The sequence below is a fragment of the Alosa pseudoharengus genome, unplaced genomic scaffold (genome assembly GCF_046254945.1).
Source record: "Alosa pseudoharengus isolate Yale_2024_CS ecotype anadromous, Long Island Sound unplaced genomic scaffold, YU_APseudo_1.1 YU_APseudo_1.1_scf_1, whole genome shotgun sequence".
NCBI lineage: Eukaryota > Metazoa > Chordata > Actinopteri > Clupeiformes > Clupeidae > Alosa > Alosa pseudoharengus.
Window position 1 is genome coordinate 20,939,012 of NW_027468564.1, and position 27,481 is coordinate 20,966,492.

The 27,481-nt window shown below is 41.3% G+C and overlaps 1 protein-coding gene across 4 annotated transcripts; it reads right to left on the reverse strand.

The window, feature by feature from the left end:
* Positions 1 to 1,336: 1,336 nt before the first annotated feature.
* Positions 1,337 to 26,002, reverse strand: LOC143122989 (protein NLRC3-like). 4 transcript variants are annotated; one of them, XM_076284054.1, is made up of 10 exons: positions 25,873 to 26,002; positions 22,113 to 22,282; positions 15,191 to 15,292; positions 14,153 to 14,220; positions 13,733 to 13,900; positions 11,308 to 13,132; positions 10,823 to 10,990; positions 9,321 to 9,494; positions 5,077 to 5,123; positions 1,337 to 2,369 (listed from the first exon to the last, which is right to left on the reverse strand). In XM_076284054.1, exons 2-10 carry the CDS (start codon positions 22,250 to 22,252, stop codon positions 1,837 to 1,839), a joined length of 3,225 nt encoding a protein of 1,074 aa, XP_076140169.1. In that variant the 5' UTR covers positions 22,253 to 22,282; positions 25,873 to 26,002; the 3' UTR covers positions 1,337 to 1,836. The 4 variants fall into 4 exon arrangements, with proteins under 4 accessions (XP_076140169.1, XP_076140178.1, XP_076140187.1 ...); XM_076284063.1 differs by having other exon boundaries at positions 13,733 to 13,897; positions 25,873 to 26,001; XM_076284072.1 differs by lacking the exon at positions 15,191 to 15,292.
* Positions 26,003 to 27,481: the final 1,479 nt, after the last annotated feature.

Here is a 27,481-nt window from a genome sequence, read left to right on the forward strand (position 1 = left end):
AAGCTATTCCTTCCCGTTTGATTGTAGGAGGTCCAGCAAAGGAATGAAACCAACATGTAGTGGTCCTTAAATTTTTAATGTCCAAAATTACACCTTTACACATTTGAATAAACTTTGCAAATCAAGTTGGCGTCAATTTGAAGGCTCAATGCACTTTGCGCAGAAGAACTGTGCATATTTGACTGAAGGTGATGTATGCTGAACTTTTGCACAATGCAAACATGCATTATGTTCAGTCCAACATGCTTCACGTTTCAACCAGATCTGCACAGAGCTGCTACACATCAATTTGATATCAATATATTGTTTGAGTTACTTCTAGCATGGGTAGCATGCTGCTTTCTTGTTCTAATGTTTGTTCTAATGTTTATGTGCACTGTTTGAACAGTTGATGGGCAAAATTATTGTGTTGATGTTTTTGGTATGAATAGACTATGGTAAGAATTACCATTAAGGAGAAGCCCATTCTCAAAATATCAAGGAAGTTTCGGAGAATCCTCATGTCTCTCTTTGGCTTGACGCAAAGTTGATCACTTTCTCAATTGACTCACTTGAGAGTGTCACAAACTTGTGTATCCCAACTGAGTGATTGAGTGTTTTGCATTGTGCGTTGGTATCATTTCTTTGAGGGGGAGTTACTGTACTGTCCCCCTGGAGTGTATCAAACACAATTTGACAGCCAGCCTAACTCCTTCAAGAAAACTCGCGAGTCAGGTTTTATCCTCCAAGCTTCGGTTTTAATGAATAATGAGTAAAACTGAAAATTATACAAAACATATATTCAATATCCAATATTTGAAGAAATAAAACAGATGAAAAGGTATTCAGTATCTAATCAGTAAATACAGTTTTTCCGACTGTGAGTATTCATGTGCTTTACTGTCGGAATATGCAAAGAACATGGATGGCACATACACATTAATCCCAAATAAACTACGGCATTTGTTTAAAAGTAAATTCTTGAATTCATGAACGCAATGGCTAGAGTAAACTTTTAGTTTGTTTACATTTATTAATTTCTTCAAGTACAGGACACGGGAGTCCTCCACATACGAGCTCTACTGGCGTGTTGAGGTGGTGGACGGATGATTCTTCTTCTTCTGGACCTGGTAGCGGCGGTGCCTCCATTGTTACTCTTTTGGGCCAAGGTATTTAAATATTGATGACTGTTTTGTCATCAATATTTGAATGAAATTAATTACACTTGACCATCTCATTAGCCAGCACAGGATGAAACAATGTGTGTGACAAGACAAGCTTGTGTGACCTTGGACATACATGTCAACAAATAACAGTAGGCTAACGTTGAAGCCGCAGTCAGGGATTCCACAGGAAATTGTGTTTGTTTATGTTTAAGTTTATTAGCAGATGCAATTCTGTGCAAAAAACATAGCCTACTTTATATTATATTTTAACCAAGGACCAAATGAACTCCCAATCCCCCTTAACTACCTACAACTAACAGCACCGCTGCTGGAACAATTTCTAAGGATATATTCAAAGATATAAGCAACTAAAAATGTATTATTTATTTATTTTTATTTTGTTTTACAAGTTTTTAAGTTTTTTTTAAAGAAATGTTTAGGATGGGCCTGTAGAAAAGTGGCTGTAACTGTATATTACTGTCTACATGGCACAGTATGTCTTATACTGTTTATACAGTGTACTGCATCACCTGCCTATACTGTGTATTGCACTTTTCTGATTTTTTGTACTTCTGGTTAGGCGCAAACTGCATTTTGTTGTCTCTGTACTTGTACAATGTGCAATGACAATAAAGTTGAATCTAATCTAATGAACAAGTGACACAAGGAGGGGCTCATGTGATCTGGGAGCTCATTTGATGTGGCACAGGGACACTGAGGAGTTATGATCCCAAACCCAAAACCCAGGAAAGAGGGGCTCAGTGAACGTTGAGTGGAACGTGTGCAGGTGGGTGAGTGCATCAGAGGAGACGCTGTAGAAGGACAGAGTGCCGGCCGGCCAGTCAAGATACACTCCTACTCTTCTGGAGCGGAAGCAGGGGACATGTGTGGCAGTCTTATTGTGCCTGACAACGTATCTGCCAGGAGAGCAGTTCAGACTCCAGGACTTGGCATTATATCCTAGCCAGCATTCATCACCCCTCCCTTTCCTGTAGATGCTTTTATAAGCCAGAGCTACACTGACTCCACCCCCTCCCCACTCAGCCTCCCAGTAGCAGCGTCCAGACAGACCCTCTGTACACAACAGCTGATACTTCATGTCAAATCTCTCTGGATGGTGTGGATATGATTGCTCTTTACTGACATGCGTCACCTTTCTGTTCCCCTGAGAGAGAGAGAGATATTTGTGTGCTGTGTTTGGGTCCAATGTGAGCTCACAGGCATCTGCAGACAAGAGGAGAAAACATTTATATTACACAAACATATATTCATTTGCCACTTTTATGGAGTGATTCTTGTGCTGCTACAAACTGAATCTGAACTAGATTCGTTTTATCTTGATATATGATAACACTTGGTTATATTTGTATTATAGATAGTTTTTTAGTGTGTTTTTTTGCTTTAATTGTTTGAATTTAACATTCATCACAAGCGACCTTGGAGGATTTAAAAACTGCACTAAAGGCAGGGCAAAGCAGTTCACTATGCATTTCAACATTGTCTTATTGTCAACTGTGTAAATAAGTAGTAGTAAAGGAAGTGGGGGCTCAGGTCATTTTGACAACTTTGGACTTTCACACCATAATCATGTGAAGACATATGAAGGATACTTACACATTTCCCTTGAGAGTGATTGGGAGCTATTTAGTGCTTTTGTCTTTACAATTTTGCTTATTGGATACTGCTCTGTGGTTTATTTTTAGGAAACGTATCAAACATGTATAAATGAATTAATTGACATGGGAGGATGACAAGACATTCACAGAAAACTGTGTCCGCCCAGCCATATTAGCGATTGTATTTATGTGTTTTTAGGGACATTGGAAATGGGCTTCAGTGGCCTCTTGTCCAGATGAACATGCAGAGCAAATCCCAAATTTGTCAAAAGTCTGTATGGGTAGTCCCAGGCTATAAGAATGGGTGTATTTATCACAATATGCCTATGCTGTTTATAGTGACCTCTTCCACACTATTGTATTAGATCATTAGTTAGGCTATATGATGACCACACATGTTGTGTTCTTAACTGCCAAAACCTGAACGCAGCAGTTTTAAATAATTTGCACAGAATGGTGGACATTGATTATATTTACAGTAAATGTTCTGTGTGCAGTCTCTGTAGTTTTTTAGTAAAATGTGTTGTGTAGTATCCTATGCATTTTTAAAAAAAAAAAGGTGTAATGAACATGATGTATCATTTGAATCATTCAAATGCTTTTGGGTGTTCCCTGACCTGTACGCACTAAATACTGTATGCACAAAAAATAATTGTGTTATTAAAAAACATTTGGGGTTCCTTTTCCCTGGGGCCTCCAAAGTGCCTTGAAACGGCTATGGCAACAACCCCTGGCAAAGATGATGGCCATCATATTTTTTTGAAAAAAGACAAATTACAGATCTCCCTCATTACTATTTTTCTTTAAAAATGGCCCCCCAAAACATGTCCGTGGTATATAGCATCCGGCCCGCAAGGGAGTACAACATCGTCAAACTAAAACCTCCGTAATTTCCCCCATTCATTCTCTATGGAGAGTCTTAACAGTACACATGTAATACTATTTTTGTCCACTGGTGGTTGTTTTGGCGCTGTTTTGCGTTTGCCATCGAAAACGGAATGAAATGTAGGCCTACAGTACCTGCAAACAATGTAAGAGGCCTATGCTGACTGCATCAGTGCTCAAAGTATTTTAGAAGTTTATCAATTAATTGTTAAGAACTAACTAACTTCTATTCAAGACATATTTCTGGGACTTTCTGGGATAATTATTTCTATGTTTTATTCACTCGTTCAAATGTTCATACAAAGAGTTCACAAAGTTCTCAACAGGTGAGTGAAAGTTCAGGTCATTTCAGACCACTTCAGCACTTCATAAAATTCTCATAGTTTGAGAACTTAAAATTATTTGTAGGATATTCACAACTTGAGCTGTGTATGCAAAGACACAGAATTCAGAGTTCACACATTTTTAATAAAATATACTTTTGGGACTCCCTGCTAATACTTTTGGGAATGCAAAAAATGTTTTATTAGTATTATTTAATTTAGGCTACATTTTACACTGATATGGCATGATGGCAATATAAACACAGCTAACAATGGTATTAAATTGCAATAGCCTATGATTAAATGTAAAAGAATATTCCACTAAGGTAGACTGCTGTTGTTCACAGCACTAAGCTATTTATGGTTACTGATATACTCCGAGTCTCTGGCCCTCTCTTAGAGCCAGGCATAGTGAGCTGGCCCTCGGAAGAAAAAGTTTGGGGACCACTGATGTAGAGGGAAAAAAAACGTGGAATCATTTAATCCTGAGGGAAAAACAAGTTTGTTGCACCTCCTCTGACTTTGATGAAATAAAATATTTTTTCTCAAGATTGTGTGATTCCATAGCCTGGAAAATCCAGACCCTGATAATCTAGAAAGATTAAGGGTCTGGCCACGAACAATGTAATGGCCCAACTTGAGGGGCAGCACCAAGCATGCATTTGAAAATCTCACTGCACGCAATTGGATAACACTAGACCAATGTTTACTCTGAATGATTCCGCTGTCGTCATCAGTTTAGCTCACCTCTGGCCCGCCTATATCAGATACAATTTGATTGGTTCCACGGGATGCAAGGGGAAAAAGTAACATGCATCATTGCTCATTGCCAGAGTGTCTCGTAGAGACAATTCCATTGTGCTCTTGCGAGAACTCTGGATTTCCAGGGTAGTGATTCCATAAAATTACTATCACTTTTGTTAATTTCTTTGAGCTATGTTTCACAAAACCAGAATGTTAATCCGTGATTAGATATTTTTCGCCAAGCACAAACATTCCAGTACACGGTCCTATACACCCCAGTGCATCATGCTACATTATCAATTGTCAAGTCCTTACTGATGCATCTTTTCAAAAACATCAAAATAAACAACCATATAGACTTACATTTCCGTGGTCCTGGTCTCAATCGGATTTCTGCACAGTAGTCAATCCTATGACACACACACACACACACACAGACACACAAACACACACAGACACACACACATTAGTAGTGTAAATGTTCTATCAACAATAGAGGAATAATAGCAATAAAGTAAAAGGGAATTGAGAAGGGTTTAAATGAAAAGTCAATAATACACTAAGCACTATACATAATAAATACTAGCATCCTGGTTACCAGCCACTGTCAGGAATAAGATGTATACATGGAACAGTATCCCAGTTTCTCATGACCTGAATTCTCAAAATCAGGATAAGGGATTCTAAATGTGGATGTCAGGATGTGATGTTTACATGTGCAAAAAGACAGCTGAGATACTTCAAAATCCCGGTTATAATCGGAATATTGAAGTGCATGTAAACACAATCAATGTCTATGTCTATGAGACGGAAGTAGCTGAAGTTATCCCCTTGTGGAGCTCACATAATAATCAAATTAATCTAAGGAGTAGGCCACGTTTCACGTCACTGTAGAAAAGGCAGAAACAGTACTAAGGCAGAAACAGATCACTCATCACAGTAGCACTCCTGTCTGGTCTCAGCATGACAAGTCTGAATAGGACAGGGAGGTCTGAACAGGGGACAGGATTGGTGACACATCTGATTTACAACTTGAACTGTTTTCCTCAACTCGCTCTGAATGCAACAGCACAGCCTACTCAGCCAACTCTCTATTTCTGTTAATGGGGATATTTTTGGGGATGCAGGAGCACATAATATAATGATAGGGAAGAAGGATAGTTGTGAGTTTGTGACAATGAAAAGCTCAAATACATAGTGCATGTTACAGGACTATCAGGTCAGATAATATCAGAGCCAGTTTTCTCACACATTAGTATGGTAATATGAAGATCATGTATATAAACATAATTTTCTCCTCAGCAGTGTTTGCTCCGAATATTTACTGGACTGGGACTTGAATGTGTAAATTACATCTTACAATTTCACTCACACAGAATGGGGTTGGTTTAGAGGGACCTACAGATTTGTTTTGTCAGATAACTTGCTCAACATAGATAGGTTACAAATGCACACAGCCTACAGTAGTATAGTATTAACTTCTCCAGTCTCAGTCCAGGGAGATAAGTAAACTCCAGAGTGCTTGCATTGTGTGACCATTTTCCGGAATACTTGGAAAAATGGTACCAATTAGGACATGCAGTTAAGACTGTTGATATAGCAATTACAAGTAAAGCTACAGTACTCTCAGCTGTAGTAGACCTGTCACCTGGTCTGACATATTTGTTCGCAAACTAAATATTATTTTCCCCATGTGGGAAAAAAACACAAAGTGAATGGTGTGTTTTTGTTTTTGTTTGTTTGTTTATTTAGTTAAGGTATGTGTAAATGCCAAAGACCAACACACTTTGTTTTATTTTAATCATAACAAAAGGCTCTTTAAATGTCAACCCTGTGCAGAGACAGATATTTGTACTGCCTTCCTCCTTTGCACAACAGGACTCTTTCTCCCGAACAAAAAGCCAATCTTCTCTATTCGTCTACTGCTCAGCCACTGACTATGCAATCATATTATCCGTCAAAGGTGCAGTATCCACTATCAGAAGAGGCTGAGCAGGGGATAGGGCCAACATGCAAAGCATTATTTGAGAGAGGAGCACTGTGCAGACCAGTGGCTTACTTATCTAGCTGTGCTGACATTGTGTTGTAACAGCCACTTACTCTACATGTCCCACATGATGTACTGTACACCCACTGATTTCACAAGATAAACCTTCACATCTTACACCTAAATTATTATTATTTTAATTTAGAATCGACTTTGTATTGTTATTACTATTATTTTATACTATTATTTTACTATTATTTTATTTTACAGCACTTTGGTCAACTGCTATTTAAATGAATTGACATTGACACTGACCTACATATCAGCATGTGTTATAAACCCTCACACATGTGACTCTTGCATGATTGTTGAGAAGGTGTGTCTGTGTACACTGAACCTCACCCTGACATTTCTGAAACACCTTTGTCAAATCCTGACCTACAGTAATCTTGTTTGTTGATGGCTCAACTATGCATTTGGGGTCTGGAGATGGACTAGCGATGCTGCAGTGAATCAATTTGATATGGTTGAATTTCACTTCCTCCCAGGGTCATTTTTCTGTCTAAGCAGCTGAATTGGTAGGCTTATTCAGAGCATGTATTTTAGCATAAGCAAAATCTGTTTTTGTATTTATACTGATAGTTGTTATAGCTGGGGAATTCTGCATGACCATAGGGCTATTTGGAAAGGGAGAGTGTTTCTCACAGCAACTACAACACAAATATTTCATAGCAATATTATTGGATGCCATTCAACTTCCTGCCATCTGTGGCTGTCATAAAAGGTGCAGCACACACTGCCAATAAGGATGTTATCAGCTTGGGCAATAGTAGTCTGTTTCTCAACAGTTGGCCCCGGCCCCTTCCACAAAGTTTACAGAGGACACACCCAGGCATGCCAGGCTTCTAGGTACTCATCAAAGATAAGCAAAGAAAAACGCTGGAGCCAGGACCAGTGGAAAGTACCTTACCAAGTGTTCTAATCTACTTTAGAACCTTACCAAGTGTTCTAATCTACTTTAGAACCTTACCAAGTGTTCTAATCTATACTTAGATTGGTGAGGTTTGCGGAAAGAGACTGTATTTGTGACATTGCAGAATGGTGAAGGATCCAAAACAATTCATGAACTGAACTGAAAATCATTACCAGCACACAGCTGCACAAGAGAATTGACATGCAATCAAGTTTAACCATGCATGACAATATGGTTCCTTTTTATTCTTCTTTGCACCCGCATCCTTTCCATAAGTCTGTATGTATGCAGACTTTACCCACAATTCATAATGTGACGTGAAACACAGGGTCATCCAAAGAGAGGCTACACATTTTTGGTGTTGTCAGTTTAGCAATATATATTGTGCTCCTTGCACTTAAAGGAAATGACAAATGTCACTCTCATTGGTTTAATGGATATTATGGCCAAAAACACATTACTATTATACAAGGTTTCAAAACAACTATACACACTATAAACAAATATTGTCATGAGTGTGATACTTGGAGATAGTAATACACTTAAAATATATTTTTTAGCGTAAATCCAAAAGAAAATATTGCCATAGAGCTGTACAGTAAATGTGCATGTGCAATATCTGAAATTTGTATTTGTATGCAGAGTGATAGGAAGGATCTAATTATTATGGATTTGATATGAATATCAGTACTCAAGAAAAGAAGATAGGGCCCTGGGAATATAGGATCCTATATGAATATCAGTACTCAAGAAAAGAAGATAGGGCCCTGGGAATATAGGACCCTATATGAATATCAGTACTCAAGAAAAGAAGATAGGGCCCTGGGAATATAGGATCCTCTAACTGGAGAACATAGGACCCTGGGAACATAAGACCCTTTTTCATTGGTCTTTTCCACCACCGAATTTTGTAAATTTACCTTCGCAGAACACGCTCTTGAGAGCTTTCTTTTTAGGCTTTCTCAGGGGCAAAAAGAGTACCTACCCCGGGGTACGATAGAGGATTGTGACTTACTACAACACGACGGCTGAGAGAGCCAAGTGAGAGGGCGTAGCCTGTAATTTTTCCACTTCCTAAATTTACCCCCAATGGCAACACAGCTATTATCTACCATGTTAATCTAGGGAACATAGGACCCTGGGAACATATGGATGACCCCGCTATAATTATACACCAGAAAGCCTAAGTCATAAACATTTTATAATGTTCCCATTCTAGGTGCCTTCGTTTGTAATAGCTGTTCATACAAGTCTCCACATAGTGGAGGGTGAACCATCATGACATGGGCCATGGGCCTGGCTGGAGCAACTGGTTGACTGTGTGCACCTGTTGGGCCATATTCTTTTTTGGGTACTTTTTTCTTAATTTAAGCTCTTTTGTTCTGGAATTTTCTGGAAGGTTATAACCTTCCCTCTCAAAAAGGATTTTTCTTTCTTCCAAAACAATACTGATATTGTCATAACTCTCAAAGTTACACATCAAGTTATATACATTTTGGTAACTGTGATTATTTCCATTTAACTAATTATATGTTGTGATCTAAAAGGTATATTAAATATGACTGATTGAACTCAGTGGATCAATTCAGTTGAATTTTCATATTTATAATTATTCTCTAAAAGATTAAGCAAATTTTCTTTACATACGTAAGTGTCTCCAGTTGACTGTGAGGATCCTCCTGTCTATCAGATAACAGCTTCAGTCCCGATTCACCAGGATAATTGTAGCTCAAATCCAGCTCCTTTAGATGGGAGGACTTTGGAGTCATAGCTGAAGCCAGGAAACGACATCCTTTCACGGAGATGAGACAACCAGACAGTCTGAGAGAGAGACAGAGAGAGAGAGAGGGGGGGGGGGGGGGTAGAGAGAGAGGTTGAGAGGTAAGTCCAAGAGTTTCACTTGTCCTTCCACACAGAGACATGACACCCAACAAGTCTGTGTTTTCACTCAGAATGTTCCAGGTCTACCCAGATTAATTTTACTAAGCAGAAGTGTGATGTATGCTACCAACACAGACATCTTACTTACAGACATCTTACTAGAGAATGCTCATCAGGTCTAAAATGGAATTACATGATTCAGGACTCCTAAAGATAGGGTAGGAGATCCTGGAAAAAAGCAGCTACAAAAGATTTGTTTTGAAAGTATACAACTGAAAATATCCATTTCACAGCCCCCAACATAACAGGACATCCATCCATCAGGGTTTGCGAGTCAACATCACCTCCAAACATGACAGATTGCTATAGGCTACAAGATGAAAACCAGGCTGGATATTCTAGATTCCATACAGGAGTTAGCTACAGATATGACTTTGGATGCGAAATGTGTTGTTCGCTCTGAATAAACAAGTAAAGCCAACAGTGTGCGGTAGAGTGATCTTATTATTGCTATTTATAATTGAAGTATGTTCCTGCAATCTACCTGCACCTAACCAGGCTGTGCATGGACCATTGATTGATTTGGAATATATATAGACCCTTTCAACAAGGTAAACAAAAACAATGCTTGAACATTCTAGTTGGGCCCCAATCTACTTCCTCTGCATTAAGATAACATATGGAATGTTAAAAAGGAAGTCTTGTGGGGCCAACTATGATGCTGATAATGGAACTCTCTTGAAAGGGTCTATATATTTCTGGTGGAGTGTCTACTGTGTTGTAATGGCATCTTCTATTATATTCTGCTCCTTCCGTGTTCATTAATTAACTGGCTTAAGAGCTTGCCACGCATAAACTGAATAACCTGCCCAACAGCAGAAATACAGCAACCTCTGAGTAAATAACACCTTCAACTTCCTGAGTTGTACACATCTATATTTGCCCCTCTCAAACATTACCAGGTGGAAAGGCTACCTTACTCAGCCAGAGACTAGCTTTTCCTGGCCTACATTGAAATACACAGGTGACACTGTTTTGATTTCCAAGCATGGCAATTTTACCTTATTACAGATATTAAAATGAAATTGAAAACTAAAGTTAAAAAAGGTAAGCCAGACTTTAAAAAAGTTTTTTCATGCTTACAACTAAGTGGTGCAACAGCTCAAATTCAATTTAAACCTAGATGTAGAATTCCTTGATAAAGCCTAAACCAAGATTAATTTAATCCTTGTTGGTGCAACCCATCCAAAGAAATGCCAAACACCAACCTTAATGTCTGCAATTTGCAGTGGGGACTAGACAATCCTTTAGAAAGAAGCTGAACTCCAGAATCTCCCAGGTCATTGTCACTCAGGTCCAGCTCTATCAGGGAGTTTGGTGACTGCCAAACTGAGGCCACAAGCTCACAGGACTCTGTGAGTTTGCAGTCAGCAAGTCTGTAAGACAGTGTGACAAAATCCAAATTATTTATCATTAATGATAAAGAAGCAGGGGCATGTGAAAAAAGACCTTGTTTATGTGCACAACTAGCCTGGGAACACCCAGACCTTCACAACTTTACAACTGGGAGTGGGTCTGGAAAAGGTTCACTGACTTACAACAGTTATGCACAGATGTTGCATCATCATCAGCATCATCATTATCACATCATGACATTTGCTCATCAATGTAAGATTCAATATCAATAATAATACTGAAAAAAGTTTACTCATCAGATCATTCATAAGCTTACCCATCTCCAGCAGAAACTCACCGTGCCTTTCTACAGCACCTCACAGCTGGGATCAGTCTCCTGCGTCCCTCATCTGATGTGTTGTATTTCTTCAAGTCAAACTCATCCAGCACCTCCTCAGACATCAGAAGCATGTGAGCCAGTGCTGAACAGTGGGCAGGAGACAACTTTTGGTTGACATTCTTTGGTGATGACAAGTATTTCTGAATGTCTTTGTGCATGGAATGATCATTCATTTCAAACAAACAATGGAAAAGATCGATGCATCTTTCAGGACAGAGATCTTCACTGTTGAGCTTCTTTATGTCCTGACATGCTTTCTTAACGCTGTCCGAGCTTCTGTATGTGTGGTTTAGGAGACCGCTCAGAAGCTTCTGATTTCTCTCCAGAGAGATGCCCATAAGGAAGCGAACAAAAAGATCCAGGTGTCCATTCCTGCTTTTCAAAGCCTCATCCAATGCACTCTTTAACAGCCGATGTAGATGAGCTTGCGATTGTAAGCCCAGCACTGGTCGAAAACATGAAAAAATTGAGGGGCTGGGATCATCTTTGTGTTCTTCAATGATGAGGGATTTGAGTGCCTCGAAGTTGTTGGTCACATAAGAGTGAAACACATACAGAGCTGCCAGAAACTCCTGGATGCTCAGATGAACAAAGCAGTAGACCTTCTTCTGATATAGCACAGGTTCTTCCTTGAAGATCTCGGTGCACATGCCAGAGTACGCTGAAGCTTCACTGACGTCAATACCACACTCTGTCAGGTCTTCATCATAAAATATCATGTTTCCATTTTCCAGATTATTGAAAGCCAGTTTTGCCAACTTCAGTAACATTTCTTTCTGGGATTCCAGAAGTTTCTTTTTATCCACTTCAGTTCCACTTTGATATTTCTGATCCTTCCTGGTGGTTTGGATGAGCAAGAAGCGTATGAACATCTCAGTCAGAGTTGTAGGTATCTCCTGGGTGGTGTTCAGTTTCATCTGCTGAAGTACAGTGGCTGCCATCCAACAGAAGACTGGAATGTGGCACATGATGTGGAGACTCCTGGATGCCTTAACGTGTGAGATGATTTTGTTAGCCTGACTCTCATCACTGATTCTCTTCCTGAAGTACTCTTCCTTCTGTAGGTCATTGAATCCTCGTACTTCTGTAACTTGGTCGATACACTCAACAGGAATTTGACTGGCTGCTGCTGGTCGTGAGATTATCCAGATGAGTGCAGAGGAAAACAGAGCTCCTTGAATTAGGCTTGTCAACAAAGTATCAACTGATGATGTTTGCTTTAAATCAGACAACATCATGTTCTGTTGGAAATTTAAAGGTAACCGACTCTCATCCAAACCATCAAAGATGAACACAACCCGACAGTCTTTGTATCCTTCACTATCATTCAGCTCCTTCAGTTCAGGGTGGAAGTCAAGCAGGAGCCTGTGAAGACTATACTGATCACCCCTGACCAAATTCAGCCCACGAAAAGAAAGGGGAAACATAAAATCTATATCCTGATTGGCTACCCCATCTGTCCAGTCAAGAATGAACTTCTGAACTGAGACTGTTTTTCCGATGCCAGCAACACCTTTGGTTATCACCGTTCTGATGTGCCTTTCCTGTCCAGGTAATGGCTTGAAGATGTCATTGCAATTGATTGGTGTGTCTTCTGTGGTTTGAGATCTGGATGTGGACTCTACCTGCCAAACTTCATGTTCCTTATTCACCCCTTCACTGTCTCCATCTGTGATGTAGAGCTCTGTGTAGATCTTATTGAGAAGTACCTCAGCTCCTGGTTTGTAAAACATCTTCTTCAGACTGGCTTTGTGATTCTCTATAACTCTCCTCTGGTCCTCATCTGTTTAGAAGTGATAAGTTAAGACAAATTAATAATTAACTGTTTGATACACCAACATTTGGTATATCAACTTGTTTTATCTATTTGTGTCTGTCCCAAAAATACTGAAATTACTCATTTACACATTAACTCACTGTAGACAAAATAAGCCTATATCCACAAGCACTAATAAATACATAAAAAAATAACTGGTGTAATGGGTGTCCAGTGGAAGGTTGTATGATGGTGATATTGTTTTATTGTCTTCATGTTTGACATGAGTATCCTTCATTTTGGTGTTATGTAATTGTGTCCATGATTTTTGAGCGTGATTCTTGTGGTGTTGCTTTACTTTTTACACGTTGGCTGCAAGGTTGGGGGTGCTTGCACCTTTGGGTTTGTGGTAGTACAAACCATATGTTTCTATATGAATTGTGAATAAATTATATAAATTATATAATCCATTGTCTGCCTTTTTGAAGCCACTGATATACCAGTTCCAGCTGATAAAGCTTAATAGCTGAATATAATAGTTTTAGATACCTGTGTTACATTTGTAATTATTCTGTTTATTACCATTCTCAAAAAAAAACACAGATAAAAGCCAAAATGTATACTCACTTAGTTCCCTCTTTCTGTCTGACATATGTTCAGTTTGCAGGTGTCTGTTGCTTTCGATCAAGCCTGTGTGTTCATCCAGTGTGCACATATCTACGTGTTTGTCGATTACACGTGGTTGGGTTCTGGGTTTAGGACTGTCTGTAACGATCCTAAGGATCTCATTATCTGCTTGGAATAGAGAACATCATAAGTTACATAAGAGTAACTTTTAAGCTTTTAAGGAGATTGAGTAACATTTTAACCTATTAACTTCACCAATCTCTTGTGTACTTATTGTCATGACAAGCACGGCTAATTCACATGAATTGGCAAACATCAGTGCCGTAATAATTACATTAACATTATCCTGTTTCCTTTAATAATTACATTAACACTATCCTGTTTCCTTTTAAAATTCCAATGTTTTTCTCTTCTCCTCACCTGTTTGTGTGTTGTTGCTGTGTCTAGAGGAGTCACTCAGTGCCAGGTCACTCATTAACTGATCAGTGCTGAACACACAACAAGCACAAAACATAAAATTGTATTTATTTTTTATTTATTCATTCCTTTTACTGACAACAAAACATGGAGTCAGTTAGCAGTGAAGGGACAACAAAACATGGAGTCAGTTAGCAGTGAAGGGACAACAGAACATGGAGTCAGTTAGCAGTGAAGGGACAACAAAAGGGACAACAAAACATGGAGTCAGTTAGCAGTGAAGGGACAACAGAACATGGAGTCAGTTAGCAGTGAAGGGACAACAAAAGGGACAACAAAACATGGAGTCAGTTAGCAGTGAAGGGACAACAAAACATGGAGTCAGTTAGCAGCAAAGGAACAACAAAACATGGAGTCAGTCCATGCAAAATCATGATATTCTTTACATAGAAAATAGTAATCTAGTGTAATGCACCATGTTTGCTGCATGATGTCAAGTACTCTTTTGAAGAGTGGTTTGGTGCCTGCATCTTGAGTTGAGTCTTGATGTTCAAAAGGCCACCTATTTTTACATCAAACTTTTAGGGAGGTCTCAACATCTGCACCAAGATATTCAGTGCATTCCTGGATTTTCCCTTCTTTCAGATGTACCCTCGAGCCTCTTTGCACTAATCATTTTTGTTTGGTGATCAATTTGGAGGGCATGATGGTGTTGAATGCTGAACTGAAGTCAATGAACAGCATTCTCACATAGGTGTTGTTATTGTCAAGGTGGGACAGGGCAGAGTGAAGTGCTGTAGAGATGGCCCCCATTCCATTTTGGCTCAGAGCCAGGATTCTGTGAGCGCCTCAAAATGGGTAATTGATGTAGCCTACATATGTGACAGTTACCTCATTAAAAACTCATATGTTGAAACACTTTTGATTGGATGGGCCACCTGTCAATCTGGCTGGCACTAGCCCACCCAGGCCCTTATGTCACCCCTGGTTTACACTCACACACACACACACACACACACACACACACTCATAATCACTTACTCTGATTCAGAGGGTGGTGATTCACTGCTGAAGTTGGGACGATCGCTCATGGAGTTATTACTGACCAAGCAGGGCGGAGATGGAGATCTTTGTTTATCTGATCTGGTGATGCAAAGAAAGAAAACAAAATCAACACAACCATAATTTAAACAGTTTAAAAAGCCAACTTGTCAGAGGGTGGAATTCTGTTCTCGCGAGAGCACAATTTAAATTTGCTCAGCGAGTCACTCTGGCAATGTCAAAGTCTGCTTTATTGTCAATTTCTTCACATGTCAAGACATACAAAGAGATCGAAATTGCGTTTCCTACTATCCCACGGTGGAGACAAGACATATTTTACCAATTAGGTCCACAGACAAACATAACATTCAAGTAAACAATATAAAAAGTAAAAATAAGAAGGCACACACAATGAAGAAATAAGAGCAGCAAAATTTAGTTGAAATTGTGCAATTGTGCATACAGTAGACAGTCAATATAATAGTGCAAAAGTCAGGCCAGTAAATGGCTGAGGTAGTTTTGTTTGACCTAAGTATGCAAGTGGCATAGTGGTGCAAGTTATGTAAGAGCAGCAGAAGTGTGTTCAGAAGTGTTCAGGACAACAGGACAACAACAACAAGTTGCAAAGTGTGCAAGTGTACAAGTGGAGTAGTGCAAGTGGAGTAGTGGAAGGCACCCATTGTGGGTCCAAAAGTCCAGGATGTTATGTAGCTGAGGGTGGAGGGGGGAGAGGGGGGAGAGAGTTCAACATCCTAACAGCCTGGTGTATGAAGCTGTTGGTGAGTCTGGTGGTGCGGGAGCGCAGGCTTCTGTACCTCTTCCCAGAGGGCAGTAGATCAAACAAATTGTGAGCGGGGTGACTTGCAACACTCAAAATTGTGGTCGCCTTGCGGGTGAGGTGGGAGGTGTAAATGTCCTTCAGGGAGGGGAGTGAAGCACCAATAATCCTTCCAGCTGTGTTCACTATGCGCTGCAGGGCTTTCCTTTTGTATTCAGTGCAGCTTCCGCCCCACACAGCGATACAGCTGGAGAGGATGCTCTCAATGGTGCCTCGGTAGAATGTGGTCATGATGGCTGGTGGAGCACTTGCTCGCCTGAGTTTCCGCAGGAAGTACAGGCGGCGCTGAGCTTTCTTCGCCAGTGATTCAGTGTTGGTGGTCCAGGAGAGGTCTTCACTGATGTGCACCCCCAGGAATTTGGTGCTGCTCACTCTGGTCAGTGGCAGGTGTTGGGTATGACCTCTCCGGAAGTCAACAACAATCTCCTTGGTCTTGCTGACGTTCAGCAGGAGGTTGTTGTCCCTGCACCACGTGGTCAGAAGGTCGACCTCCAACCTGTATTGAGTCTCGTCGCCCTTGGTGATGAGACCCACCAGAGTTGTGTCGTCAGCAAATTTCACTATGTGGTTGTTGCTGTAAGTTGCAGTGCAGTCATGCGTCAGCAGGGTGAAGAGCAGCGGACTGAGCACACAGCCTTGGGGGGCCCCCGTGCTCAGTGTGATGCTGCTTGACATATTGTTGCCAACACGTACTACTTGAGGCCTCTGACAGAGGAAGTCCAGTAGCCAGTTGCAGAGGTAGGTACTGAGTCCCAGTTTGTCAAGTTTGCAGATGAGTTGTTGTGGTATTATGGTGTTGAATGCAGAACTGAAGTCTATAAACAGCAATCTCACATATGAGTCTCTTTTTTCCAGGTGGGTGAGGGCTGGGTGGAGGGCAGAGCAGATTGCATCCTCTGTGGACCGTTTGGCATGGTATGCAAACTGGAAGGGGTCCAGGGTGGGGGGGAGAATGGATTTGATGTGTGACATGACAAGCCGCTCAAAGCACTTCATAATGATGGGTGTCAGTGCCACGGGGCGGTAGTCATTGAAGCAGGATGGAGCAGTTTTCTTCGGCACAGGTATGATGGTGGCAGCTTTGAAACATGATGGGACGATGGCTTGCTTCAGGGAAGTGTTAAAGATGTCTGTGAAGACATCCTTAAGCTCCTCAGCGCAGTCCTTCAGCGCACGACCTGGGATGTTGTCTAGGCCTGCTGCCTTTCGGGTGTTGATAGCAGCAAGTGTCCTCTTCACGCTGTCGGCAGAGAGGCACAGGGGCTGCTTGTGTGGAGGGGGAGGGGTCTTTTGTGGGCAAGTGCTGTTTTGTGCTTCAAAGCGAGCAAAGAAGCAGTTCAGATTGTTGAGCAGAGGGATGTTGCTCTCACAGCTCTGTGGCGCGGGCTTGTAGTCCGTGATGGCCTGAATGCCCTGCCATAGGCTTTGTGCGTTCCTGCTGTCTTTGAAGTGGGTGGTTATCTTGCGAGTGTATTCCTTTTTTGCTTCCTTGATGCCACGGGACAGGTTGGCTCTCGCTGTTCTCATGACAGCTTCATCCCCAGCTCTATAGGCTTTGTCTCTGGCCCTCAGCAGCCTGAGGACATCCCCTGTCAGCCATGGCTTCCAGTTAGCCCGAGTGATGATGTCTTTTGTGTGGGTCACATCATCAATGCACTTTGTCATGTAAGAGGTTACAGTGTCTGTATACTCCTCTATGTCTGTCTGATTGTTGTAAGTGGCTGCCTGCTTAAACATTTCCCAGTCTGTTGTGTCAAAGCAGTCTTGAAGAGCATCAGAGGCCACACTTTTACCTGCTTGCGAACCGGTTTGTTTGCTTTCACTCTTTGTCTGTATGCGGGCATTAGCATAACAGTGATATGGTCAGAAAGTTAAATGTGGGGGAGGGGGGTGGCTTTGTATGCTCCTTTGTGTGTAGTGTAGACCAGGTCCAGGATGTTGTCTCCTCTTGTTGGAAAATCAACATGCTGGTGTAGCTTTGGAAGAACAGTTTTAAGATCTGCATGGTTAAAATCTCCAGCGAAGATGGTGAAACCGTCTGGGTGTGCCGTCTGTTGTTCACTGACAGCCTGGTACAGTTCACTAAGAGCCGTGTTCCTATCGCTGTTATTGTTGGTAGGCGGGATGTATACTGCGACTAGCAGAATCGCAGTAATTTCCCTTGGCAGGTAAAAAGGACGGCACTTTATGATCATAAACTCCGCCAGTGGTGAGCAGTGTTTGCATACTACTACAGTGTCCCGGCACCATTCGTCACGGATGTAAACACAGATTCCTCCTCCTCGTGATTTTCCTCCCTTTACAATGGCCCGGTGTGAAAAGGAGACCTCTCCTTTCCCCTAAATAACCTTTTACTTCTGTGTTTGAAGGGTGTCATTTTGTTGTTGGGTATGTGTCTACAGTATGTCTTGTGTATCTATGTGTCCTCATAAAGGGAAGATTTTAACAGATATTGGTACAGACCATCAATCACCCCTCTAAGTTGGTTTAGCCCGAGTCCTGATTGGATAATTGGCTGGCCTATTTAAAGGAGAAGTTCGGTGTGAAATTGACCTTAGCTGTACTGAAAGATGTTGCCGAGTACTTACATGTGTCCAATAGGCACCTTCGCTCACCCCCTAGCATTCCGAATTACGCCGTTTTTAGCCAAGTAGCTGTGGGGGGCATAGCGTAGCCTATGCAGCTAAATCACTATTTTTACACAATTAAAAAGGTTCCAAGACCCTCAGAAGTCTACCAATGCAGTGTGGAGTTACTTGGAACCTTTTTAATGGTGTAAAAATAGCGATTTAGTTGCATAGGCTACGCTATGCCCCCACAGCTACTCGGCTAAAAACGGCGTAATTTGGAATGCTAGGGGGTGAGCGAAGGTGCCTATTGGACACATGTGAGTACTCGGCAACATCTTTCAGTACAGCTAAGGTCAATTTCACACCGAACTTCTCCTTTAAGGCTGGCTCATTTCATGTTGGTGGGAGAGCCTTGTGAGAGAGACTAAAGAGTGTCAACTGGATAAGAGGTTGTATGGAAAGTTTTCAGTGTGGAAATTGCTAGTGCTTAAGAAACTGGTTGGTTGAATTTTGATTTGTTTTGTCAAGTCTTTTTGTTTGCACTGTTATCGCACTGTAAATAAATCTGCACTCTCCACCAAACTCCACGTTTGCTTGCTGTGTCTTCACCCCATCATCACTTCACCTCAGTGAGTCCTAGCCGCTCATCCTGCGTGTGGGTACAGACCGCAAGGACCGTGTTTTTCACACCCGGTCTGCTCGATAGCATGCTAGCTGCTCCAGTTGTACAGCAGAGTCCGGAATGTTGTCATTTAACCAAGTCTCAGTGAAGACAAACACACAGCAGTTACTCACTGTCCGGTTCGTTGATCTCAGCAGTCGTATGTAATCCATTTTGTTGTCCAGTGATCGTACATTTGCCAGGAGAATGGATGGTATGGCTGGGCGAGTTGGGTTGGCCGCTAGCTTGCCCCTCTTCTGCTTCCTCGCACACCGCTTCCGACGCTTTCTTTCCGGGGGAGGAGTAGCAGGCGAGTCCGGTGTTGTTGCAGGCCGGAGTAGTCCGAGTTCCTTTAGCGTCTCTGTTGCAAAGTTCAGAACGCTGCAAAACTTGCTTTTGCAGATGTCCAGTAGAACCTGCCTGCTGTACTTGTAGTACGACGTAGTAAGATGAGACGAACACGTAAAACTTTCGGACAAACACTTTTTAAACGAACAAAACACCGTTCGGTTGGGACAGAGAGGTCGCTGTGTGTGCACGCGCCGCCATCTTGGATCTTGATGCTCATTACCCATGCCCTTGGAGCCGAGCTGAACCAATCACATCAGTGTATCTGATATATGCGTGCCAGAGGTGGGCTAAACAGATGATGACAGCGCTGCAATGTCAAAGTCCGGAATCAGTCAGTAAACATTGGGCGTAGTGTTATCCAATTGCATGCAGTGATTTTCAAATGCATACTTGGTTCAAATGCATACTTGGTGAAAGCTGAACTGAAGTCAATAAACAGCATTCTCACACAGGTGTTGCTATTATCAAGGTGGGACAGGGCAGAATGAAGTGCTGTAGAGATGGCATTCTCCGTGCTCATGTTCTGACAGTAGGCGAATTGGCAGGGGTCCAGTGAGGGTGGTAAGCAGGTCTTGAGGTGGGCCAGGACCAGCCTCTCGAAGCACTTCATGATGATGGGGGTGAGTGCAACTGAACGGAAGTCATTGAGGCTTGTTGCAGTGGAATTTTTGGGCACCAGCACGATGGAGGTGGTTTTAAAGCGCGCAGGGACAGCTGACTGGGCTAGTGACAGATTAAATATGTCAGTCCAAACCTCAGTCAGCTGCACAGCACAGGCCCTGGGGACGAGTTTGACGAACTGGTGATCTGAAGAGACCACAGCCTTTATGGCCACTTCCTTGCTGTCCCAATCAAAGCGGCCACAGAAGTGGTTCAGCCTATCAGGCAAGGAGGTGTCGGTGATGGGGGGGGGGGTGAGTTAGTAGTTTTGTAATCTGTAATGGCCTGGATGCCTTGCCACATGTGGCATGTCGCAATGCAACCTCCAACAACAGTCTCTAGCTTGTACATCGGAGCTGTTTCTTCGTTCTTCTTCATTTAAGTCCTCTTTGGACTGGGGATTCTCTAGTCTGGCTTTCACCAGAACAAGCTCAATCTGTTAAGATTGAACATTGGTCTGGGGAGTCTGCTATGTATTTTCTACTGCACAAGAGGCGTGATCAACGGGCATAGTTTAAATGACTCAATTTGATAATCATTCACCAATCAGACCAACGAACCGGGTGACGTTTGCAGAGTGACTCGAAAACTACAGGCTCTCCCGCTATCGTCATTGTTTTAAACCTACCAATAGCACGGCAGCTTATCCCAGCTTGTGATTGGTCCTGGCAAAATTGTAACGGAAGCAGTAGAAAAAGATGCACAGGTTTCCAGCCTGAGCTGCAGGGGGAAAAAGAAATCGCCGGCAGATCAGGCTGGGTTCACCCAGCCTAGGGATTCTCCTGAGCCTGAGGATTATCCTCCATTCTGTTGTAGTATCATTTTCGGGTGTGATTTTCAAGCTTTTCTCTCCGGGTCCATTAAAATATGATGACATGCTGCTCTGATTTCATGTTCATCCATTTAGCTAGGCTCACTGCAGAAATACTGTCTAATGGAAATATTTGTGCTTGTAAGTGACGTTCATCAATGCAGGGAGGATCATATATTATTGTCTTGAGCGCTGGTAATGTCAGCATTGCGTTGTTATTGTCATTACCCTTGGCCCTTTGCTAACCTTGAATTGCCTGAAGAGGCACTAACTAAGTAATAATAATTAATTTTGCACATTCCACTCACAGAATTTTAGTACCAGTCTGCAAAGACGAAGGACGTTACTGTGTTCCACTGTTTGAAAGAGTGGGGAGCGCACAGATCAGGATTTTTGCAGCCACATGTTTGCATATCATTTATATTTTAGAATCATGCCCTCTTCTTCATACCCAAAATGTTGGGGATGTAGTCTATGGTTGCGTTTACATCGGCAGGCCTTGATGCACAGTTTCGATTTTCCGCCTATATCCGGTTTTATGGACTGCCTGTTTACATCTACGTTGGAGAGTGGCCCATATCAGGTATATGTGTTTACATGGTTCACTAATTTTAAACACTCGAGACAATCCGCACGCGCACCAGAGTAATTTTAATGCCAAAAGATTGTGGGCTTTTTTTTTAACAATGAGCAAGTTGAAAATGACAGGGAATATCTGATCTGCCTGTTTATACTGCAGTCGCATTGGCATATGTCTGATTCATGTTCGGATTTACATGTATTTCCACATATGAATGAGGCCTGAATCCAATCTGAACATATCAGAATCCATGTGTTTTTTTCCTGTTTACACTCCCATGCTGCACATCGGAATTGTGCCACAAAAAAAACGGAAGATTAACCAGAGTCAAATTCCTTGTTTGTTTACGCAATCCTGGGCAATAAAGCTGATTCTGATTCTGAATCTTCTGATTAAACTGCCTAAGAATGAGTGGGAGAAGGTGATGGGGGTCTGAGATCAGGAAACTCACCCTCCATCAGAGTGTGCTGGTGACACAGGATCATCCATGTCTTCATCATTCTTCATGGTCCCACAGCTGTGTGCTGCAGACTCTGGTCTGAGTGTGTCATTGTGACCTGCAGCCTCTTCTCTCTCCTGAGAGTCACTCATCCTAGCAGCAGCGGGAGAGTCTCCCAAGGACTGAAGACAGAAAATATAACTTTATATACAGTGAGGCCCATAAATATTTGAACCCATGCTAAAGTTGACTAAAAGAGGAATATAAAATCATCTTTTGGAAATTGATCTTAATGCCTTAAGTAAAAAAATAGGAAATATCCAACCTTTAAGGACACCAATTTTCTTTGTGAATGAATAATGTATCATAAATAAATAAATAAATGTTCTTCCTTAAAATACTCTGAGTAGGGCCCATCAGATATCAGGGCTGGAGTACACAGTAGCGACTTCACACAGAGGCCTGGGTTTCAGGACCCCTGGGCCGGTTGGCCTGTTCAGTAAATTATCCCTAACACCAACAATATCACAAACAACACTGCAATCCAAATACACAAAGATAGTCCTCCACATTTCGTTACTAAAGTATTCAAAGATAAGGAACTTGACTTCCAATGCTCAATTTTATGTACTTGAAACATAAACAAACTAGCACATTATTAATGAGACACATGGCTGGGCACGGGAGATGGGGGTCTGTGCATCTCCAATCAGGTAAGACAAGGCACAATTGAGTAGCACGGGGCAATAGGTAAGTGGCACGGGGCAATAGGTAAGTGGCAAGGGGCAGTAGGTAAGTGGCATGGGGCAGTAGGTATGTGGTATGGGACAGTATGTAAGTGGCATGGGGCACAAAACAGCAGAAAAAACCTAAGACTGTTAGGCTATTATATAGCCTAAAATAAACTATTATCATTAGGCTCATGATATAGCCGACATTTGCAACGTTTAATTGGCTACAGCCAAACAAGTGTGTCCTAGCGTTAATGTTAGGCTGAATATCTTTTCATCCAAGCTATTTGTAACTAACAATGTAGAAATCAGCAAACTTTGGATTGTATCCAAACATCAAACATTGGATCTGAATTAAAAAGTGTGATTGGCTGGCAGAATTAATTCAGAAATGTATTATATTAATTATTATGATTATAATATTTAGATTTCAGAAAAAACTAAATCACCACACCAATTATGGGTTATGATAATTATTTCAACCTGACAATGAATGATGATGAAGACATAACTAACTCAGAGCAAGTACATGGCAGGTGTTTGACACGCAGATAAGGTATAGTGTGAACATGAAGAAAACTGAGGCCCCATCAGAGCTGAAGTGCACCAGAAAGAGAGATGGGCTCAGAATGGGGTTTTCAGTGGGTTGATATTGGGACCCACAGGGGCAACCCAAATGAATATATAAGGGCTAGAAATTGGCTTACTGAACATGGGTACTGCATGGATTCCAACTGGGTTACATTCTCAAAAGGAAATACAAATTCTTACAATGATCTATATTGCCTATGACATGTTATGAAAAAAAGGACAAGTCAAGGCTGTCCCACTTATCAAACCATATTATTTTGCCAAAATGTATTTATCCAACAGAATCATGTAAGATCAATGTGAAGCACATAAGTATTGAACCCGGAAAGCAAATGAACATATGAGAGACCTCTTTCAAATTAACTCACAATGTGAATACAAAAACAACTGAGTCCCTTTTGTTTTGTTCTTCTTTCTGGTCCCCTTTTAATGGACTGAAGTTGGTCCTGGTGAACTAAGGTTCTAAATCAGAGGTGTCAAACATAAGGCCCAGGGGCCAGATCAGGCCCGCCAGACGGGTTTTATACCCCCCCCCCCCAGATGTTTTAGGTAGGAAGGGGAGATTAGAAAAAAAAGATATTCACATTCAGTTGTCTTCAACAATGTGTAATAAGCAATATCTTTATGATGTGATAAACTGATTAAACCTAGCACTGCAAACCATCCTCAGGAAGGAAGAAGTGGAAAAACTAACATGGAAGTAGGGCATTTCAAGAGAGAAAGAGCAGTATATATGTCAGCAGTACATTATTTGCACTTGTTTGCTCATAAGTGATATCAAACAACACTCTGATACCCATGCAGAAAAATGATAATGGCCATGAAAATGACGGCCCCCCATGAGGTCTCATTCCATCAAATCCGGCCCACTGCCTACAGTATATGAGTTTGACACCCCTGTTCTAAATGCAGGACGCAATGTTTTTAATACAGAGTTTAAGTCAAAATTCATCTGATTAGTCTTCCTGCAAAATGGTCCTTTGTCACATAGGCTACATCTTTCAGGTGCACAGGAAAACCACAGACATTTGCTTTAGCATGTCACTTTTCTCAGAGTAGAGAGAACAGAGAACGGGTTTTGCAGACACAGGCTAACATACTCTAGCCTAACACGTGGCTAACATACTCTCGCCTAACACGTGGCCAAAAGCATCATCATGCAGCTATACCAAGATCTAGCTCTATTAAGACATAACATCACCCGTGTTATTTGATTGAGTGGCCCTATATGAGGGGGTGAGAAGAAAGCAACTTCACACAGAGTTTTGGGCCCAGGCCTGGTTGACGTTAAAGTAGCCTATTCAACATTGTTTTGGGAATTCATCTAATAATAGAACAGCCTATTGGCATGTAGGCCTATACCTCGGGCCAAAACTGCATACAATTGTGGGAAGCAGTAGGGCCTAGCTTATTGTTCTGCATTGGGTTTTTTCATGAATGTCAGCTAGAGCAAGAATGCTGTGCAAATAACATGAAATTACTTCATACATTTTAAACTTTACTTTGTAATCTGTTTTACCTTTTCAATGAACTTTTTATACTTTTTTAATGTAGTAGGCTACTCCATAAGTCCAGTGCTCTATGTACACGTGTGTGTAGGCTACCTGTATGTCTGTCTGCCTGCCACATGTCCAAACCGTATTAGGCCTAGGTTATCATTTGGGAAGGAGCAATTGAAGGAAACTCCTGCTACATTCAGCCACCTATTAGTTATAGGCTAATGTGTGTGCGCGCCCAAGCGTGTTGTTTGTTTGTCTGAAAATGGGAAGTTAATTTTGTAGGCCTAATAAGCAACGTCGCCGCCATTTCACACGTATGCACCATACAACCATATGAACTTCTTATAATGAAAATGAAATTAAGAACATATTGGGACACGACAGAAACATGTTCTTCCATTGATATAAGTTTGTGATTTATTCTCAATAGGCCTAATTTATATCTATGATGTAGCTCTGTCGATGCTCTAGTAAACGTGCAGAACTAATTTTACCATGTATATCCTTACGTAATTAACACTGTTTAAACTACGGAACAACCACCAAACAACAACGCTCTCTGCAAACAGCTTACAAAGGGAGAGTTCGTAAATTAAATCTGACATGCTCTGGACGCTCCGAGAGTGTGACGCTCTGAATAGATAAATCCGCAACCACGCAGCTAACTTTCGTAACGGTCCCCCGGCCAGGATAGATGGGACAGAATCTGATGTAGGTTGCTAATGACCAAATATTAGCTTTCAGTGTGGTAGCCTACGATATCTTTGTAAATTAAAGGTAATTAAAAAGTGTTTCATTCTTCCCGATTCTCCCCGATGCTAATCGTGCAGCTTTTCTTTTATTTCCGTTGCCGACACATAGACGTTGGTGGGGGAGCAGTAACCTCCACCTTAACAATTACACAATTTTACGAAACAAGACAAACAATAATGATTGACATAGCCTACTCACCACGAAATAGGTCCTTCTAAAATATAAAATGTCCAAGACTTTAACAAAGCCTATCCGTCTTCGCGAACTGAAATGGCGATAGCACAACTTTAAAACCTTTCACTTTCGCTATTGGAGTAAGCGTCAGTGGAAGTGGGTGGGCCTATGCAACATAATACAGATAAGCTACTGTTAAGGCCAACATTGTAGCTACTAGGCGCCCTCTGATAACGGGCGCCCTGTGAGTTGTCCGTCGGACAGGTGTTGTGATTGCTGCGTCAAAAGCATTTGACACAGAAACAGTCAGGCTGTTAGCCTGGCGAGCCAGACCCACATTATAATGTAGGGTCTGGGCACTCACCGTTCGCAGTTCTCAGTCCGAGAATCGGGATAATCAGTTGTCTTTCAAATTTCCTCTGCACGCAATGGGACGCAATATGATATTTATTTTCAAGTAGCAGGGAATTTAAGCCAAACCGTTGCAGCTCTGCCATCAATCATTATGTTAAGCACAAACGACTCTATACACGATTTCAATGCCAGATTTAGTTTCGATTTCTAGAGCTCACAAGTCAACGGAGAGTTGCTAGACTAGCCCTGGCAGCTGCTTCTAGGGGCGCGTCTAGATTTCTAGGCTATCAGGCTGTTTCAAGTTTAACTAAATCTAATGGCAAGCATCATCTCACACCTAGAAGAATAACACAAATAGTGCAGAATCTATTTATATTTTGTTTAATTCTGTGAGTGTTTTTATTCTGATTGTGCCTTCTGGTCTTGGCCCAGAATATAAAGATTACTAGGAGACCAAGGATAGTTGCAACCTTTTTCTCCAATCAGAAACAAGCTAGAGTGATGACATCACTGCATATGCTCAGTTGGATACGCCCCCCCCCCCCCCCCCCCCCCAGATAAAAATCAAAGAGATCCAGGATTTATTGTGGAAACAATTGTTGAGGAATGAAAGTATTTATTTTCTTGAGCTTTGTTTTTGTTTCACTGTTGTTGTGATTCAGCTCACATATGGTTTACATGACTGATATGTTAACTTTAAGCTAGTATGATTAGCATGTAACAAGGTCCCCTTGTTTAGCTAGCACATGAGGTTTTTGTCATGGCTGACTGTTGCAACTGTCCCTGTACAATGCATAGATATATGATAACATAAAATATAGTTTTATAGTTTTACATGACAATAGGCTAAAATACAATTAATTGCCTCACAAATTGTTCCATTCTTCCTGTCACTTAGGCCTAGTGTATTTTATATCAATTTGAATTTTTGACATCAGCACACATGTACACGTGACACTTTAGTTGTAAATGTAGCTGTAGCCTAAAACAGTGGAAGCCTGTTTCTGTGCATCTGTGTCTTTATCAGGTTTTATTTTATTTTTCTTTTGTGGAATAAATGCAAAATTGCACCAACCCTAATCAGAAAACAAAAGCCACAAAATATGAATAAACTAAACAAAAACACTGGGGCAATGGTTTTATTTAGAAAGCTTTATTGTATGACTACAAGCACTTTGATCAGACAGCAATGCTAACAACTGTGCCGTCATGTTGGCTACTGAACAAGATATAAATGCAACCATTTTGCTTTTGCTCTCATTTTTCATGAGTTGAAAAT

What these genes read in the sequence shown, in the direction of transcription:
- LOC143122989 (XM_076284054.1), bottom strand. Translation starts at nt 22,252, where the DNA reads ATGAGTGACTCTCAGGAGAGAGAAGAGGCTGCAGGTCACAATGACACA. An exon ending in TCACCACCCTCTGAATCAGA is followed by an intron (nt 14,221 to 15,190) that starts GTAAGTGATTAT and finishes TTGTGTGTTCAG; the next exon opens with CACTGATCAGTTAATGAGTG. An exon ending in AGACAGAAAGAGGGAACTAA is followed by an intron (nt 13,133 to 13,732) that starts GTGAGTATACAT and finishes ACTTCTAAACAG; the next exon opens with ATGAGGACCAGAGGAGAGTT.